The 17,619-nt window shown below is 37.4% G+C and overlaps 1 protein-coding gene across 1 annotated transcript in view; it reads left to right on the top strand.

Annotated features, from left to right (window-relative positions):
* The window catches only part of PKHD1 (PKHD1 ciliary IPT domain containing fibrocystin/polyductin), a gene marked incomplete at its 5' end in the record, with an annotated part of 385,387 nt that overhangs the window by 248,359 nt on the left and 119,409 nt on the right, over window positions 1–17,619 (top strand). The window contains 2 exons of the mRNA XM_084889432.1: window positions 3,395–3,532; window positions 16,918–17,031. Of these exons, the coding sequence (XP_084745558.1) occupies window positions 3,395–3,532; window positions 16,918–17,031 (252 nt within the window). The remainder of the gene's footprint in view (window positions 1–3,394; window positions 3,533–16,917; window positions 17,032–17,619) is intronic.

The raw sequence follows: 17,619 nt of genomic DNA, 5'->3' as shown, positions 1-17,619 counted from the left end.
TTAGCCTGATTATTCATTTTGTATTAGTTGCTAATAAACTCTGGAATCTGAAGGTGTGTAGGGAACTAAACTCAACAGAACTTAGCAACATTTACTTAACATCTTTACTTTTGATGTCACAATAAGAACTAGGGGGTTTAAAAAATAAATGGTTTCTTCACTTATGAAAGTGACAGTGGGAGAGAAAGTCATAATTACACTGAGACCAACCCATTGATACTTGCCTCTTTACATACAATAATATGTATTCAGTATAATAATGTACTAGGGTTCGGTGCACAAAATTCATGCATGGAGGTGGGGGTTCCTCAGCTCTGCCTGCAGCCTCTGCAATTTGGGACCCTTATACCTTTTTTTTACCTAGCTAACCTCTTCAAATTTTTAAAAGATTAACCGAAATATCACCCATTCTAGGAAATCCTCTTTGAACAAATGTCTTTACAATCTGTATGAAGTATTTTCATAGTATATCATTATTTTTCTTTAACCGCTACTGAGAGTGGATGCAATGTGGTTTTCATTCTTGCATCTGAATTTTTTCTTCTTGCTGTTGTAATAGCAAAGCTTATCCAATTTACATTTGCCCTTCAAGGGCTTATATTTGATTCAGTTTTTAGTTGGCTCCCTGTTTTTTTTTAAGCAGTAAATTTGGGTTGTGATAGTAAACCTCGCTTGTAATCAAGCCTGTAGGTATCCCTATTTGAATATTTCTATAATACCTATCATTTTAGCATACCAGAGATTGTGTTCATTTATAGAAAATAACAATAAATGTCATCTGACTGTTTGATCTTCTAGTAATATCTTATAGCAAGATGTATTATTCTAGTAATTTAACTACTACAAAACTGAGGCGTATAGAAATAAATCACATTGAACAATAAAGAATAATTCAGATATCAAAGCATGGTACACTTAGGGCCTTTCTTGTCCTGTGCTTCAGATATCATAGCATAGTACACAGTTCATGAGGAATTCAGCTTCCTTTAAAATAGGAAGGGATGCCATAGTCAGGAACAGCTACTTCCACACATATTTTTTTATTTAATTCACAGCACATACTCCTTTTACTAATTATTGGAAAATCATCTTAGCAATTGCCTCTGTTCCTCTCTGTATTATTGCCTGACCTTCTGATGTTATTACTGTGTTTTTATCATCCACTCGCTCTAAAAAGATTGTGAATTTTTTAAGGGCAGAGATCATGACTTGAGCTTGTGTTTCTCAGTCATGGTGGCTAGATAAATACTCCACTGCCATCCAGTCCAAATGACTGTGATGAGAGAGGCCCACCGTTGCTGGAGACCTTTGATTTTTTTATTTAAGGGGTCTGTATGGGCTGAAGGAATTTGAGGAAACCCAGATAGAAATCTCCTCCTAAAAGATTTTGCTAAACTGGTGCCCAGGATGCCGGGCATTTGTCCAATTAAAATCCCGACACATAGCAATAACAAAGGCACTGGTCTCCTACTGCTAATGTGTGGGGATCAAACCCCAGCCTGCAGGAACTCACCCCTGCAATAAGAACCAGGCCACTGGATAGACCTGGGCTGGTGCTCCTAACTCTGGGAAGAGGAAGACTTCTTGTGGCTGCAGGCTAGCGGTTCTGGATTCCACACCAGGACAGGTCCCTAGCGCAGGTTGACCACCAGAGTGACTTCTTCACTTGGGATTGCAAGGCAGTTTGGTCAGGCTAGACCTGTCCTGTTTGTCCAGTGATCGAGGGGTGGCTGGGCCTGGCCTGTTAGCCCAGGGATCGCAGGGTGGGTCGGCTAAGGCTCACTGCTTTCCACCAGTTGCAGCTCGCCAGACTCATATGGGCTGAGGGGAGCTGACCAGTAGAGTCCACAGCATGTGGCAGTGGCCATGAAGTTTGTCATGGCAACCCAGCACTGACTTCCAGTTGGTCAGCCTTTGGTTGTGATCGGTTGTTACAAGTTACAACCCTGGGCTTTTATTATTAGGATTTTAGTGCTCTATTATGAAAATTTACAGGGTTATCATTGGAGAGTGAAAGAGAGATTCCCACGGGGAGTGGTAAATCCAATGGAGGGATTGGGAATGGCTTGATAGCAGAGCTAAAACTTAGGTTGATTCTGACAGATGAGTGGTGGTGCTGATGTTGTTGGATTGTGACCATACCTTGGGAACTAATGTTCTGTAAAACAAGGGAAAAGAGAGAGCACATGCAAGATTATGGAACAGGCCTAGAGATACCATACTTCAATTCTGCCTCCATTTTATTGTCTACACTTCAGTCACATGGCTTCATCTAAGTGCAAAGGAAGCTGGAAAAGGTGGTCTGATCCAGGAGGAGAAGAGAAGTGATTGGTTTACAGACACTGCCACAGGAAGGAGTGGTTGTCTTATAGCTAGAAAAGTAGTCAGGACTAGGAAAGACAACTCATGAGAGGCTAATCTGGGGGTAGATCCTTAAGCATAGCAGTGTGCATTATTTCCTGAAATAAAACATGAGATTATGTTAAAACAATTTCCTTAAAAGTTACACGTGTCACTGATTATGGTACTTGAAATTTAAGCAGAAATATTTATTTGATATATTTAATTTGTGCCAAATTGCTGCTAAGCCTCAGACAGTAACACAATACTTTGGAATACATAAAATATTTTCTGTTTTAGTAAAATTCTACAATTCTTTCTTCCGAAGTTGGAAGGAAACTCTTTATGAAAGAGAAAATGAAGAATAATGATTTTAAGTGTCCAATGAGCTCTATAGGCATGCCAAGCTAATAGACAATAGTTCAAATAATAAAAATATTCATATTTATTGAGCATGTAGCAGACACTTTGCTTTACATGGTGGGAATTGGGGCAATGTGAATGGCTAATTAGTATTGTATAAGCAGTTCAGATAGATCATTTAACCCTTACAAAAACCCTATGAGTAAAGCAGGTCGTTATTATTATCCCCATCTCAAGGATTAGATAACTGAGGTAAAGAGAGGTGAAGCTGTTGGTCCACATAGCCAATAAATAGCAGAGCTGGGATTCACATCCTAATATTCTGATCAGAGTCAGAATTATCTCTATCCCTCTGAGCTAGAGCCAAAGTTAAGGGACAGGGGAAAAGTGTAGGGACCTCATCTGTACATCTGCCCTAAAGGAGGCTTGGCATAAACAATGCCTTGTGGTCATAACTTGGTTTGTTAACCAATGGCAGAATTTATTATTCATGCCTTCTTTTTATCCTCCTGCCTCTTTATGAATGACTGATGTTTATAAAACTATTTGTTCCTTCAGGTGCTGTACCTGTCCTGGAATAGGTAGTAACTTAAGCAGCTCCCAAATTTCCAGAACTGCAGAGCAAATCACTGGAGAAGAGAAGACGGTCCTTGTTTTGGTTATATGTGAACAATTTCTTTTCCTCCTGCAGACAGGACTGTCCTTGTGGATACAGACCTTCCATTCCTCAGAGGCCTCTATGTGGAGGGGACTTTGGAGTTCCCTGTGGACAGAAGCAACGTTCTGAGCGTGGCCTGCATGGTCATTGCAGGCGGGGAGCTGAAAGTTGGTGAGTAAAGGGCACAAGGATTGGGAGCTTAATGGGAATTAAGCCCTGTGAGAAAGGCCTTGGGAAATGATGGCATCATATAGCTGGTTGCTTAATGGAGTTTGGGGACCGAGGAAAGGACCGAGTTTACCAGCGACGTTTTTCTTTGGCAAGCTCTCAACAAAGATGGGTAACATTTATTGGTCATTCTCTCATGTCTACCCGCTGACATCAGGCTATGTTTCTGGTCCCAGAGTCCTCATTCCAGGGCTTTTTTTTTTTTTTTTTTTTTTTTTTTTTTTTTTGCTTGCTCCAGGCCACAGATCCATTCTCTCTTTAGTTCTATGTAGGATAATTTACCTGTAACTAACTTTTTCAAAAGATCTCACAGGATGGATTTGTTATCCTTTGCTCAACTCACAGTAAAATTTCAATTGCTAGTCTAGTGCAGATCCTTGGGAAAACAGACTTGAAACGAAACTTATGTGCTGATGCTCTACTGGGGCAACTGGCACTGGAGTGGGAGTAAAGAGAAAGGATGAAGGAGAAAAGAGGAGAAATCAAACACAAATTGGCCACAGCTTCTCAAGGGAGCATGACTGTTTGCTTGGCTGTGTGATAATGCCTTAAGAGAAGCCTCTGGACAACAGGGAAGAAAGCTGGGGAGAAGGCAAATGAGTCATCTGGTCCACCCGACAGCCAATGAACTCCTGTCTTTCTTTGCTGACAAGAAATAGACAAGACATAGACAAGACATATACAAGACATTGAAACAACACACTAGACAAGTGCTGCGTTGTGGCTCCCCATGCAGCCTGGGGAGATCCCAGACACTCAGTGGGTGCTGTAAAACTCCTTTAGCTGGGAAGTGAGGGATTCTACTGAAAATGAGGGGCAGACAGGATGGAATGGATCTAGGGTAGTGTATTACCCAGGACAGGTACATTGACTTTCTTAAAACAACAAACAAAAAACATGAGCTGCTACAGGTAAACTGTATGCTTGGAAGTGTAGGCAATAAGAGTACAGAAATGAAAAGATATGTGCTCTGGCCCCAAAGGAACTACTTTTGAACTTGGTGGGGAATTCTACTTTGCTCTCCAACAGATTAAAAGAGAATTCCCAGAAACAATAATACCTTGCCCAGGAGAAATAAATCTCTGATAATGAGGAAGTATTTAGATATGTTGTTTGGTAATATCCATATTTTAAAATTTCTGTTGGGAGAGCATTCTAGACCTAACTACCAAACCTTAATTATTCTCAGAGTATTCCTGAAAAATTGTGATCACACCTCTTCTGGTAACAAAAATGAGTGAATGAATGAATGAATGAATGAATAAATAAAATCAAAACCTTTTGAGAAAGCCTACTCCCACTTTTTAAAATCCCATTAGAATCATTTTCCTTTTATTAAGCCAAATTCTGTCTTCCTCTAATTTCTGTTGGTTCAATTCTTACTTGATCCCTATAAGATGAGTGTCAAATTCCCTTCCCTTCGATAGTCCTTTATTCACATTTTCTTGAACCTTCTGTTTTTTCAGGTTATGCAGTTTCTATTATTTTAACCATGGCTAAATAATAGTTACTTTAATCATTATTATTATTTCGTTATATTGTTTTAAAATATTTTTATGTTTTTCAGTCTATTGTAAAATTACTGGAAAATACAGAAAAGCAATAGAAAACTACAGAAAAGAAATAAAGTATTCACTCATATTCCCAAATGTAAAGATAATCACAGTAAACATTTTGTAGTCTTGTCTTGAATTTTTTTCTACATGTGCACAAATACACACACACATACACACACACTTTAACACGTATATAGTTGGGTTTTTTTTAATATCCTATGTTAACACTGTGAAAAATTTCCCAACTTGTTCTATTTCTAAAGCATATTTTTAAAATTTGTTGTGGTAACTTTGGTTAATAGCATTATATAAGTTTCAGGTGTATACCTTTATAATACAACTTAATAATTCAACTGTATACCCTATTGTGTGCTTGCCATCTGAAGTCATATCTCCTGTGTCAGCTTGAATTGACCCCCTTTACCCTTTTCATCCTCCCCCAGTCCCCTTCCCCTCTGTAACCACCATTATGTTGTTTATATCGACGAGTTTTATTTTTTATTTATTTATTTTGATTATTCAGTTATTGCTTTTTGTTTTATATCCCATATATGAGTGAAATCATATGTTTTTGTCCTTTTCCATCTGACTTATTTTATTTAGTATAATATGCTCAAGATTCATCTATGTTGTTGCAAATGGCAATTTTGTGTGTGTGACTGAGTAATATTGTATATATGTATCATGTCTTCTTTATTTACTCATCCAGTGGAGGACACTTGTGTTGTTTCTGTGTCTTGTCTATTTAAATAATGTGCCAGTGAGATTTGATATTCATGTTTTAAGTGTAGGGAGACTGAATGTGTTATAAGAAAAAGGAATTGAGCTGAAAGACAGGTTTATATATGACTATTTGTTTATGTATGCACTAGCCAGTCACACAGCACATTAACAGAAGCCAAATTTCTTCACATAATGTATAAAACCAAAAAGCTTCATGGGCCACCACTATTCTATAAATCCTATAATCCAAACATTACCATTCCCTACCATTTCCTGGAGGCATGATGCTCATCCACAAATGTATGCCTTTATCTTTGAGCCCCTCCAGGTTGGAAGTGATGATGCTTCCAATTCTGTTTGACCAGTTTGTCTCGACTACTTCATTGAGACATCTCTTGAAAGCTAGGTTCACAACTTCTATTTCTGTACATCAACCTCTCCCAAGGCACCAGGCTCATGGTAGGCAGTGAACAAACAGAGGACACACAAGTGAAATACTTTAAGCTCATCTTAAGTGTTTCATCGAACTAATGAGATAACCACTGAACAAAGAATGATATTGAATTTGGCATTTGCAACACAGCTGCAGCCCTCTAAGCAAAGCTTTGATCTTAAACCTCCCTTCTAATGCTAGAATTATTATTATACTCTACTAAAAGTCAATTGATACCTTTTACCAGCACCAGCTGCCTTAGAAGCAGGACCACCAAGAAATAGAATTCCACAATGTTGGGACTTAGATCAAAATGCATCAGAGAGTAGACGTACTCTGGCAGTGTTTCGTACCAATGTCCACATCTATTAAGTTCACTTACTAACTAGTGTTGTTATCTATTTCATGTTGGGATTTCTTTGGGGTGTGGTAGAATTGGACAGATGGGTTGAAAGTGTTCCTTCAGGCATAATACACATAGGATTGAGCAGATGGGTTCCAATAATCAAACTTTAGGCCTGACAAAGCAGGGAGACAAAGAATACAGCATTGTCTAGTAATAGATAAAAAAAAAATACAGTCGGGAATGGAAAAATTTAAAAATAATATTTTATATGTACAAATCAACACTGGACAGTGGCACAGTGACACTTCCCTTCAAAAGTACAGATTTTCAGGCAACAAGATTTTGTTACAATGATAAATAACTTCAAAAAAAAAAAAAGACTAATCATAGCAATGGAAAGTGTGAACTTGAAATAAATTTTCTAGTAACAAAAACAAGTTTCATTTTAATATTTCTACCAGTTACCTGGATGGGGATATTATAAAATATTAAACAAATGAACAAATGGTATTAATCTGGGAGGAAAAGATTAGAATCCAAAAAGATTCCACAATAAGGGCAAGATAGATGAAATAATAAATTTAGAGGTAAGTAAAACAATATTGTACTTACAGAACAGAGAACCCAGAAATTGACCCAAGCCATTATGCTCAATTAATATTTGACAGAGGAGGCAAGAACATACAATGGAGTCAAGACACTCTCTTCAATAAATGGTGTTGGGAAAATTGGACAAATACATGCAAAAAAATTAATCTAGACCAGCCCTAACTGGTTTGGCTCAGTGGATAGAGAGTCGGCCTGCAGACTGAAGGGTACCAGGTTCGATTCCAGTCAAGGGCACGTACCTTGGTTGTGAACACATCCCCCAGTAGGAGGTATGCAGGAGGCCGATGATCGATGATTCTCTCTCATCGATGTTTCTAACTCTCTATCCCTCTCCCTTCCTCTCTGTAAACAATCAATAAAATATATTTGAAAATTAAACTAGACCACCAACTTATACCATACAGAATAATAAATTCAAAATGGATAAAAGACTTAAATGTAAGACAGGAAACCATAAAAATCTTAGAAGAATCCACAGGCAGCAAAATATCAGACATATGCCATAGCAATGTGTTTAATGACATATCTCCTAAGACAATGGAAATGAAGGAGAAAATAAATAAGTGGGACCACATAAAAAGCTTCTGCACAGCAAAACAAACCATCAACAAAATAACAAGAAAGTCATATTTGCCAATGTGACACCCATTAAGGGTTTAATCTCCAAAATTTATAGGGAACTCATACAAAAGGAAGATAAACACTCCAATCAAAAAATAGGCAAAGAATCTAAATAGACACTTCTTGAAAGTGGACATTCATAAGGACAAGAGACATATTAAAAAAATGCTCAAAGTCACTAGTCATCCAAGAGATGTAAATCAAAACAACAATGAGGTACCATCTCACAATTGTCAGGATGGGTATAATTGATAAATCAACAAATGACAAGTGCTGGTGAGGATGTGGAGAAAAAGGAACCCTCATACACTGCTGATGAGGATGCAGACTGGTGCAGCAACTGTGGAGAACAGTATGGAGTTTCCTCAAAAAATTAAAAATGGAACTGCTATTTGACCCAGTGATCCCACTTCTAGGAATATATCCTGAGAAATCAGAAACACCAATCAGAAAGGATATATACATACCTATGTTTATAGCAGCACGATTTACAATAGCTAAGATTTAGAAACAGCCTAAGTGCCTATCAGCAGATGAGTGGATTAAAAAACTGTTGTACATCTATACAATGGAATGCTATGCTGCTGTAAAAAGAAGGAACTCCTACCATTTGCAGCAGCATGGATGGACCTGGAGAGCATTATGCTAAGCAAAATAATTCAGAGAAAGATAAATATCACATGATCTCACTCATTTGTGGGCTATAATGGACAACATAAACTGATGAACAAAAACAGGGACAGAGAAGCATCAATCAAATGCTCAAACCTCAGAGGGAAGGTAGGGGAGGTGGGAATAAGGGATAGATCAGCCAAAGGAAGTGTGTGCATCAATATAAGCCTAACCAATGGACACAGACACCAGAGGGTTGAGGGCCTGAGCGAGGTTGAAAAGGGATAATGGGGGGATTAGGACACATATGTAATACCTTAATCAATAAAGAAAAAAAAAACATGAACATCTGTGAGGAAGGAATTATAGTGTTAATATATAAATGACTACAGTATTTTTGCTTCTGTATGAAATGAACAAAATGAAGATAAAAAACATATTGGAAAAATTGGTGATCTTGTACAAATTCCAAGTATTTTCAATTTTTAATCTGTCTAGGAGAGAAAAACTGATAAAAATGCCTGACTCAAATCCTGAACAATGGATATTGATTTGTGATTTAATGTTTGTATTTCTTTGTTCATGAATAGTTGTCTGAACTCATCTTTTTTATTAGTGTCTCTTCTGAGATAAGCCATCATTTTTATGCTTTAACATATGTTCCTTGCTATCTTTGATATCAGTAATATTAACATGTTACTTATCCAAATGATCAACTTGAAGAGTGTCTTAATCTCATACGTTTAAAACTGAAAATAGGAAATTCTCTTGTGATAGCTTGTAGAAGGATTTCAGAGAAAGATAATCACCAATAATTAATTTGTGTCTTTAAAGCTAAATAGAACCCTTTTTGATCCCTAAGCAAGCACTGCCTGCCCCACAAATCAATGTCCCTGAGGACTCATCAGCTCAGTGTTCCTGTGGCCTGCTACAATCAGGTCATGTGATGTGCTGCCCAATCCCTTGGTAATTAGCTAGGAACTAGGTTTTTATCCTAAAACTTGTCACATATTGTTTTGCAGAGCCAATGATGGGTATTTGTCAGTCTGTCTGACATTTGTAGCTAGGAGCCTAAGGTCATCATTAGCACATGACTTTGATTGTCAGGAAATGAAGTACTAGGTATATAGAAGTTTCTTTCACCGCTTCCATGAGAGGGACTTTCTCAATCCTAAAGAAGAAGAAAAATCCATACACAGTTTATTGCCTTCCAAACTGACAATTCTGTAAAACTCATTGGGTGATTAAGTAATAAGAAGACAAACCAGAGGAAAGTGTAGATTAAAACATAACCTCCAGCTTAAAGCCACAATACCCAGTAGTCAGACTTATTGAGTAGCCAGAGAGAATCCTGTATCTTGTGGTGATGTTTTTTTTAAAAATAACATATTAAGTTTAAAAAACAAAAAACATGTCTTTCAAGTTTAACAACAATTAGAAAATACCCACATATTTAATGTGTACTGTAAATACAAGTGTACGTAGATATTTGCAAAATAAATGGCTTATAAATAGCTAATGTGTATCATCAGCTAATAAATCAGTTTCTGCTTGCATTAACAGTTCTCCAATCAAATCATTAGTTAGCTAAAAAAATCAAACATTGACATCAAAGGGATGTGACTTTTAAATATTGTATTTCTTTAATAATAAGTTAAAAAGTGTAAAAGCTTTGTTTTTCCAGCTTCACTAAACACTGAATTCCATTTCTATGAGTCTCTAAGAAGACTGGTATATAATAGTCAAGCAATACATATTTCAAAAATAAGATTAAGTATATAAATATCTGTTTATTTTCCCATGGATATTAGTTCTCTGACAGACATATTATCCATTTATCCATTCCTGTTTCTCTCTCTCTCTCTCTCCCTCCCTCTCTCTCTCTCTCTCCCTTTTTCTCTCTCTCCCTCCCTCTCTCTCTCTCTCTCTCTCTCTCTCTCTCTCTCTCTCCTCTCTCTCTCTCTCTCTCTCTCTCTCTCTCTCTCTCTCTCTCTCTCTCTCTCTCTATATATATATATATATATATATGAAGCGAAACATTGATACAAGAAATAATTTTGTCTTGCTAGACTATCAAACACATTTACATTAATCATCTTTACTTTAATATTTTCTAAATTAGTGTTTCCCAAACTATATTTTGGACTCTTGAACTTCTATGGCAGTAACATAAAATTTCTTAGGAATTATTTTCAAATTACTAAATGGTTAATTATATAATACATAAATAATTTTTTTGTTTTGTTTTGTTTTTAAATATATTTTATTGATTTTTTACAGAGAGGAAGGGAGAGAGATAGAGAGCCAGAAACATCGATGAGAGAGAAACATCGACCAGCCGCCTCCTGCACACCCCCCACTGGGGATGTGCCCACAACCAATGTAGATGCCAATGTACATGCCCCTGACCGGAATCGAACCTGGGACCTTTCGGTCTGCAGACCGACACTCTACCACTGAGCCAAACCGGCTTCGGCTACATAAATAATTGTTATACTTAGTTATCTTTGCATGAAAAAAACTAAACGATTTTAAGCCAACAGGTGAATAAGGCTTAATTCAGGTGAATGGATAATTTGTTTTGTTGGTTATTAAACTCTTATAAGAGTGTTTGAGTTTGAAAAGAATTTAATTGTCTTCCTTGCTGTTCCTTGGATTGAACATTCAAATAAGCGATCACCTAATATACTTACTTAAAATGACTAGTTTTTAGCACATTAGGAATAGGACATTATTTGCTAAAAAGAATTTGCCTTCTTTTTCTTCATTTCCAAATTAAACTTTGGACTGTTTTATTTATTCATTGTTATTACTACTATTTTTAAAATATTATCACTACTGAGAGCCAACATTAAAAAAAATTAAATTGATGAGAGAGAGAGAGAGAGAGAGAGAGAGAGAGAGAGAGAGAGAGAGAGAGGCATTAATATGAGGAAAAACAGTGGTCTGTGTTGGAGATTGAACCCACCACCTTTTGGTGTATAGGATGGCGATATTCCAACCAACTGAGCAACACCAGCCAGGGCTAAGACCCAGCATTTAAAAAACACACACAGGTATTATATGCAGACACTGTACCATGTATCATTGACATGCACTAAATTATTTAACTCTCACACATAAAAAAATGGATGCTACTCCTATGCCTATTTTATAGTGGCAGAAACTGAGGTTTATAGAAATGAATTTGTTCAACCCTTCTTAAATTTTAAGAATTTTTATACATATTTTCAAGCATGTGATTTGGTAAATTATATTAACTTTTATGTCATATTCTATCAATTGTTGATAAGTTGAAAGTCCTCATTAATGATAAAAACTTACCAGCCTGAACTACACATTATTTTAACAGATTCTTATTCCATTTGGGTTAAATGCCATTCCATTCTTTTTTTTTCTCCACATATGAGATTGATCCTATTGGGAATGGGTGTTTTAGGAATCAGTGGGTCTCGGGTACACACTGAGAATTAAAAGCTAATTCAAAATAAAATATGCTTCACATTTTAACTGGTTCAGCACTGTTTGTTAGTTTAAGTCTAATAAAAAAGAATGTTCTGGCATCTATGCTCTTAAAAAAATAGCTATAGCAACATATGAGAAAAATAGTTATGTTCCAGTTACAAGCTCAACTTCCAGAGTCATCACAATATAACCTATTCCTGAGGACAGGAGAAAATGTGTAAAATTAAACTTTGGGAGGTAATTTCTTAACCTACTATTTATCTGCAATTGTGATATTTATGAAATTTCAATTTCAAGGTTAATTTGGGACAGAAATACATATTATTTAGAAACTAGAGACACTGTGTGTACAGATAGGGTTTCTAGGCCTGGCCAGCCATCAGGGCCAATCTGTGATTGGGGGTGATCAGAGAGCTCCCCTGCTTACACCCGTCTTGGCTAGCCTGGGCCCTGTGGGCTGCATTGAGCATCTGCCCCCTGGTGGTCAGTGCGCATCATAGTGACCAGTGGTTCCGCCCATCATTCATAATGACTGGTTGCTTGGTGGTTCCAGTCATTCTGGTCATTCAGTTGTAATAGTCTTTTTAGGCTTTTATATATATATATATATATATATATATATATATATTGGTGAAATGAGTTTTTTATAAAGTACAGTATTCCTCTTTATTTCTGATTGCTTTCTGTAAGAGAATTGGTTAAAATGACCTAATTCACCATTTCTGGGATAAAACAAATGAACTCTGCTGCAATACACAGTCACTTCTCTGCATTAGCTCACTGTGAAGGGAAGGAGGCAGTCTGGCCAAAGGCACTCACGATACAGTGTGGAGATGTTGGGGTAAAACACACTATGCTATGATAGCCCATAGAGGACCACTTAACCCACACTTAGTTAACAAGGAAGGGTCCAAGAGGGAGTGGCATCTGAAATGGGTTTGGGCTTGCTTATGGATTTATGTGACTCATCTATTGAGCATATCCAGGAAATGGGGGAAAAAAGAGGTTCTAGATAAACAAACTTGTTTTCAATTGTTTATTATTTCAAAGCATTTTCAAATGTTTGTGATTATAAATAGACTAGAGCACATGTGTCAAACACAAGGCCCGCGGGCCAAATCCAGCCCGCCAGGCCTTGCAATGTGGCCCGCACCGCGCTGTCATCACTGCACTCCGCTGTCAGTTTATGACATTGTCAGTTTATGACTGTTCAGTAAACCATTCGGCCCGCGATTTAGGCTGGATTTTAGATTTTGGCCCCTTCTCTGATTGAGTTCGACACCCCTAGACTAGAGGCTCAGTGCATGGATTCATGCACCGGTGTGGTCCTTGGCCTGACCTGTGCCCTCTCACAATCCAGGACCCCTCAGGGGATGTTGGATAGCCGGTTTCAGCCCAAAACCCACAGGCCTGATCCAGACAGAAGGGAGCCCAATCCTGTGCATTGAGAGTCTGTCCCCTGGTGGTCAGTGTGTGTCATAGCCACCGGTCTTCCGGTAGTTCAATCATATATATATATATATATATATATATATATATATATATATATATATTACTGAAGTGAGGCACTCTGGGCCTTCATCTGTCTACCTTCCACACTGTTTCTTTAGGACAAATTCCTTGAAGGAAAATTACTGCAGCAAGGGGCACGAGCTTATTTATCCACAAAAGGGGACATGTAATTCAATATCATAGAAGACTTTTAGAAAGAAATTACAGAAAAGCTAAGTTTTGAGGGATGATTCTGATTTAGATAGGACAAAGGTGAGGGGCCTCAAAGCCTGGGGCAGTTCATGTGCAGAGGAGAGAGGGGAGGGGATCATGAGTGACTAGGTGTGGATTGGCTTAGTTATAAGGTGTGGAGAGTCATGTTGGGAGAGTGGGCTTACATGCAAACTATGTTTATTTCTGATTTTATAAAAAAGTTTAGTTAAAATAATCTCCTTTTCCCTTTTTCTTACCCTTGAAGCTCATGGAATCCATTTGTAGCATATTCCTCAAATCATTATAATGGTTATCTGTCGTGCACCAGAACGTATTTTCTTCCACCTCCCCAGGTGATTTTAGCATCTGGAACATATTCTGTTCCCCTCCATTGCCCACCATCATACTAAGTAACGGTAACTTCCCTTTACTTCATTCCTATTCATATATTTGCACATGACCAACACGGGACTTATTTAGTCTAAGCCTAAGCCCAACTTCACCACTTACTTGCTGTGTAATTTCTGATAATTTACTTAACCTCTCTTTGCCTCAGTTTCCTCATGAAAACCTCAACGATATCCATCACAGAGTTGTCAGAGTTAAATAAAATCATGTATGCATAAACACCTGGCACCGCTTTGCAGCACAATGGCAATGATTTTCCCTCCATTATGAGTATATTTAAATTCGTCCAGGTTGAAAATGCCTTTTGCTACAGTTTCCAGCATTGCCAGGCAGCTTCAGAAGGAAAAGCAGAGAGGAACAGTATTATCCTGAGAGCCTTCTGTGAGAGGTGGCTTACTCTCAGGAGCAAAGCCCACCTGGAGAGAGCACTCACCTTTCTTTGATTGATAGATTTGAGAATAAAATGAGGAGCCAGCCTTCAGGGCTTTCCATTCACCAGCTTTTACAAATTTAAGATTCACTTCCTTTTAATGTTACTATATATATATATATATATATATATATATATATATATATATATATATATCCCTTCTATTAGGCCACTCTTGCTTTCTTCCTACTCAGTCCCTGTCCTGCACCTTTCTCCTCCTCCACATCATAAAACAAATCCAAACTCTGGTGATTTGAGCTACCCCAAGATCTCAGGGTGGGGGTGAGGGGGGCTGACTAATTTTGCCCAGACTTTCTGTGGAAGCTGCACATATGCTGCTGCTTTGAGTTGCATAATTGATTCAATCTCTGATTTTAGAGGAACGCTGAACTCCTTTTGTGGGACGCTGCATACATTTCTCTAGGGCAAAAACTGCCCTACTTTTTTCTCTCTGGTATCTGTTTAGTGCTAGGCCATTTTCCCCCTAAGAATCTAAACTACCCTCCGTGAAATAAATGAAATCACAGTTGGAAAACGGCTTACTGGACAGACTTATAACCGCAAGATAAGAGCTACACCGCACGCATTTTCTTAACGTTCTCCTCTTCCCCTGCTTGCTTTCTGTCTGCTCATAAACAGCTTGGTGTTGGCTAAAAGGGTACGATGGTCGCTCTGCTGAGGATTGGCATTACCTGCGTGGACAGCAGCTGCCTTGGCATTTCATTGGGAACACAGGCTGTGGGGTTTAATCCTTGCTTGCCCCAGGATCTACTGTGCAACTCTAAGCAGATTTACTTCCCTCTCTGAGTCTTACCTTCAGCAGTCCCTCGTAGACTAATGTCTGTACTGCTGGGCGATAAAGATAGGTATGTAGCAAGCTGCAAACTCACATTGAGCCTTTTGGTTACCAGGTATATGTGAAATGCCAGCTGGGGAAGATGACTTTATGCCCCCTGAAAGGCCACTTAGCCACAATGACAACCGGGCAATTTTAAGCTTACCATTTACTTCATACTGTTCTTGGCAACCTTATTTTTGGTTATGTTTTCAAGAATTTCTAACTGGAAAGTTTTATTTCAGAGCAGATGTCTTTTATAAACCTGTTTGATCCAGTGTGTAGTTTGGAGACTATCTTTTCATCAGGTGCTTTTTGAAAAAACTGATTTTTTTGTTGTTGTCATTTTCTGTACTCTTAAGAAGAAAATAACATTTGTTAGGTGCATACTAACTATCACTATCTGAGCAAATCCCCCAAAGAATTCTCATATTATAAAACTGAACGCTACTGTTTACATCAAAGGAATGATGTCAGAAGCTATTCCCAACTGATGTCTATTATAGCCTGAATGGATTGTGTCATTATGCTGCTAAGAGAATTTAGGCTTAGAAAATAAATAGCTTATTGTTTTTTAATAAGACACTTAGCATAAACAGATTATTGTTCAAATTCAGACTCTGTTACTTACTAGTTGGATACATTTGGTCAAGTCCCTTAACTTCTAAGCCTCATTATATATGAATATTTAAAATTCAGATAAGAATCATACTTTTCATTTTTGTTGTGAAGATTAAATGCTAAAATGCTGTAAAGCTTTTTTGGTAGCCAGTGGTAGCCATGCATCAGCCAGGTTTTGCTGTAGTGACTGTAGTGACAGTGTGTAAGAAATAACCCATGAGCCTAAGTGACATACCACAACAAATATCAGTGTTAGACTTAGTTGGAATTGCTTCCAGCTTGTGTGTTCTCTTCAGATCTGTTAGGTTTTTTTTTTTTTTTGTGTGTGTGTGTGTGTGTTTGTTTTTGTTTTTGTTTTTTTTTTTTTTTGTTTTTTGTTTTTTTCCAGTTAGGTACTAGACACTATTTAAAGCAACTTACAGCATCAATTCAGAACTGGCATTGCTATCACCTCTACACAAGTTTTATTGGCCAAAACAAATCACATGACCAAGCTAAATACTAGTAGTTCAGGAAGATATACTCTGCCCTAATTGGGGGAAAAAGTGAATTTTTGCTGAATGGTTAGCCATACCGCGTCAGAGTTTACTGCTTCTAATTCCCCACCACCTCCTATTCTTATTTTGTTTTTGTGACCATTGGCTCTTCTCCATATAGTCTACTCCAGTGATCGGCAAATTGCAGCTCGCGAGCCACATGTGGCTCTTTGGGCCCTTGAGATTTTAGCAAAGGCCACCTTAGTTAATAACAATGTACCTACCTATGTAGTTTAAGTTTAAAAAATTTGTCTCTCAAAAGAAATTTCAATCCTTGTACTGTTGATATTTGGCTCTGCTGACTAATGACTTTGCCTACCACTGGTCTACTCAATAGCATCTACTTTGCATTTTCGAAATCACTTCACAACTTCTCCCTCTCTTTTAATTTCAAATTCATTTAAAAGATATACTTTTCTTTGTAAATAGGTACTTTGGAAAATCCCTTACAAAAAGAACAAAAGCTTCTGATTCTCCTTAGAGCCTCAGAGGGAGTCTTTTGTGACCGTTTCAATGGAATTCATATCGATCCAGGAACAATTGGTAAGAGTAAAATAAATTTTTATTAAGAATGAAATATGTGTGTGTTTGTGTGATAAAGCACCATTCATATGTTGGAATATCTACCAAATTCCAGTCACTGTTTTAGACCATTTATATTTATTTTTATTTACCAGCTCTCCTATAAGAATCGCCCATTTTACAAATGATGAACAATATGAAAAAGGCCATATAGCTGGACAGTGTCAGAATTTAGAATTATATCTAGATGACCAGACACCAAAATCTAGACAAAGAGTCTATAGTATTAATTGGAAATACTATGTAATTATTGATATATTTTTATTACATTTTTAATTTTAAAATTATTTTTATTAAATATATGGGTGACATTGGTTAAAAAGATTACATAGTTTCAAGTGTGCATTTCTATGACATATGATCTGCATATTTCAAGTTAAGAACCATATGATTTCACTCATATGAGGATAGAAAACTGAAAGGAACAAATGAACAAATATTATAAAAACAAAAGCTCATATACACAGACAACAGTATGGTTGTTACCAGAAGGAACGGGAGTGGGGGGTAGTAAAGGTAAAGGGGGTCAAATATAAGGTGGTGACTGAA

Source organism: Pipistrellus hanaki, assembly GCF_964339955.1.
Source record: "Pipistrellus hanaki genome assembly, chromosome: 7".
Lineage (NCBI taxonomy): Eukaryota > Metazoa > Chordata > Mammalia > Chiroptera > Vespertilionidae > Pipistrellus > Pipistrellus hanaki.
This window is presented reverse-complemented; position numbering and strand designations above follow the sequence as displayed.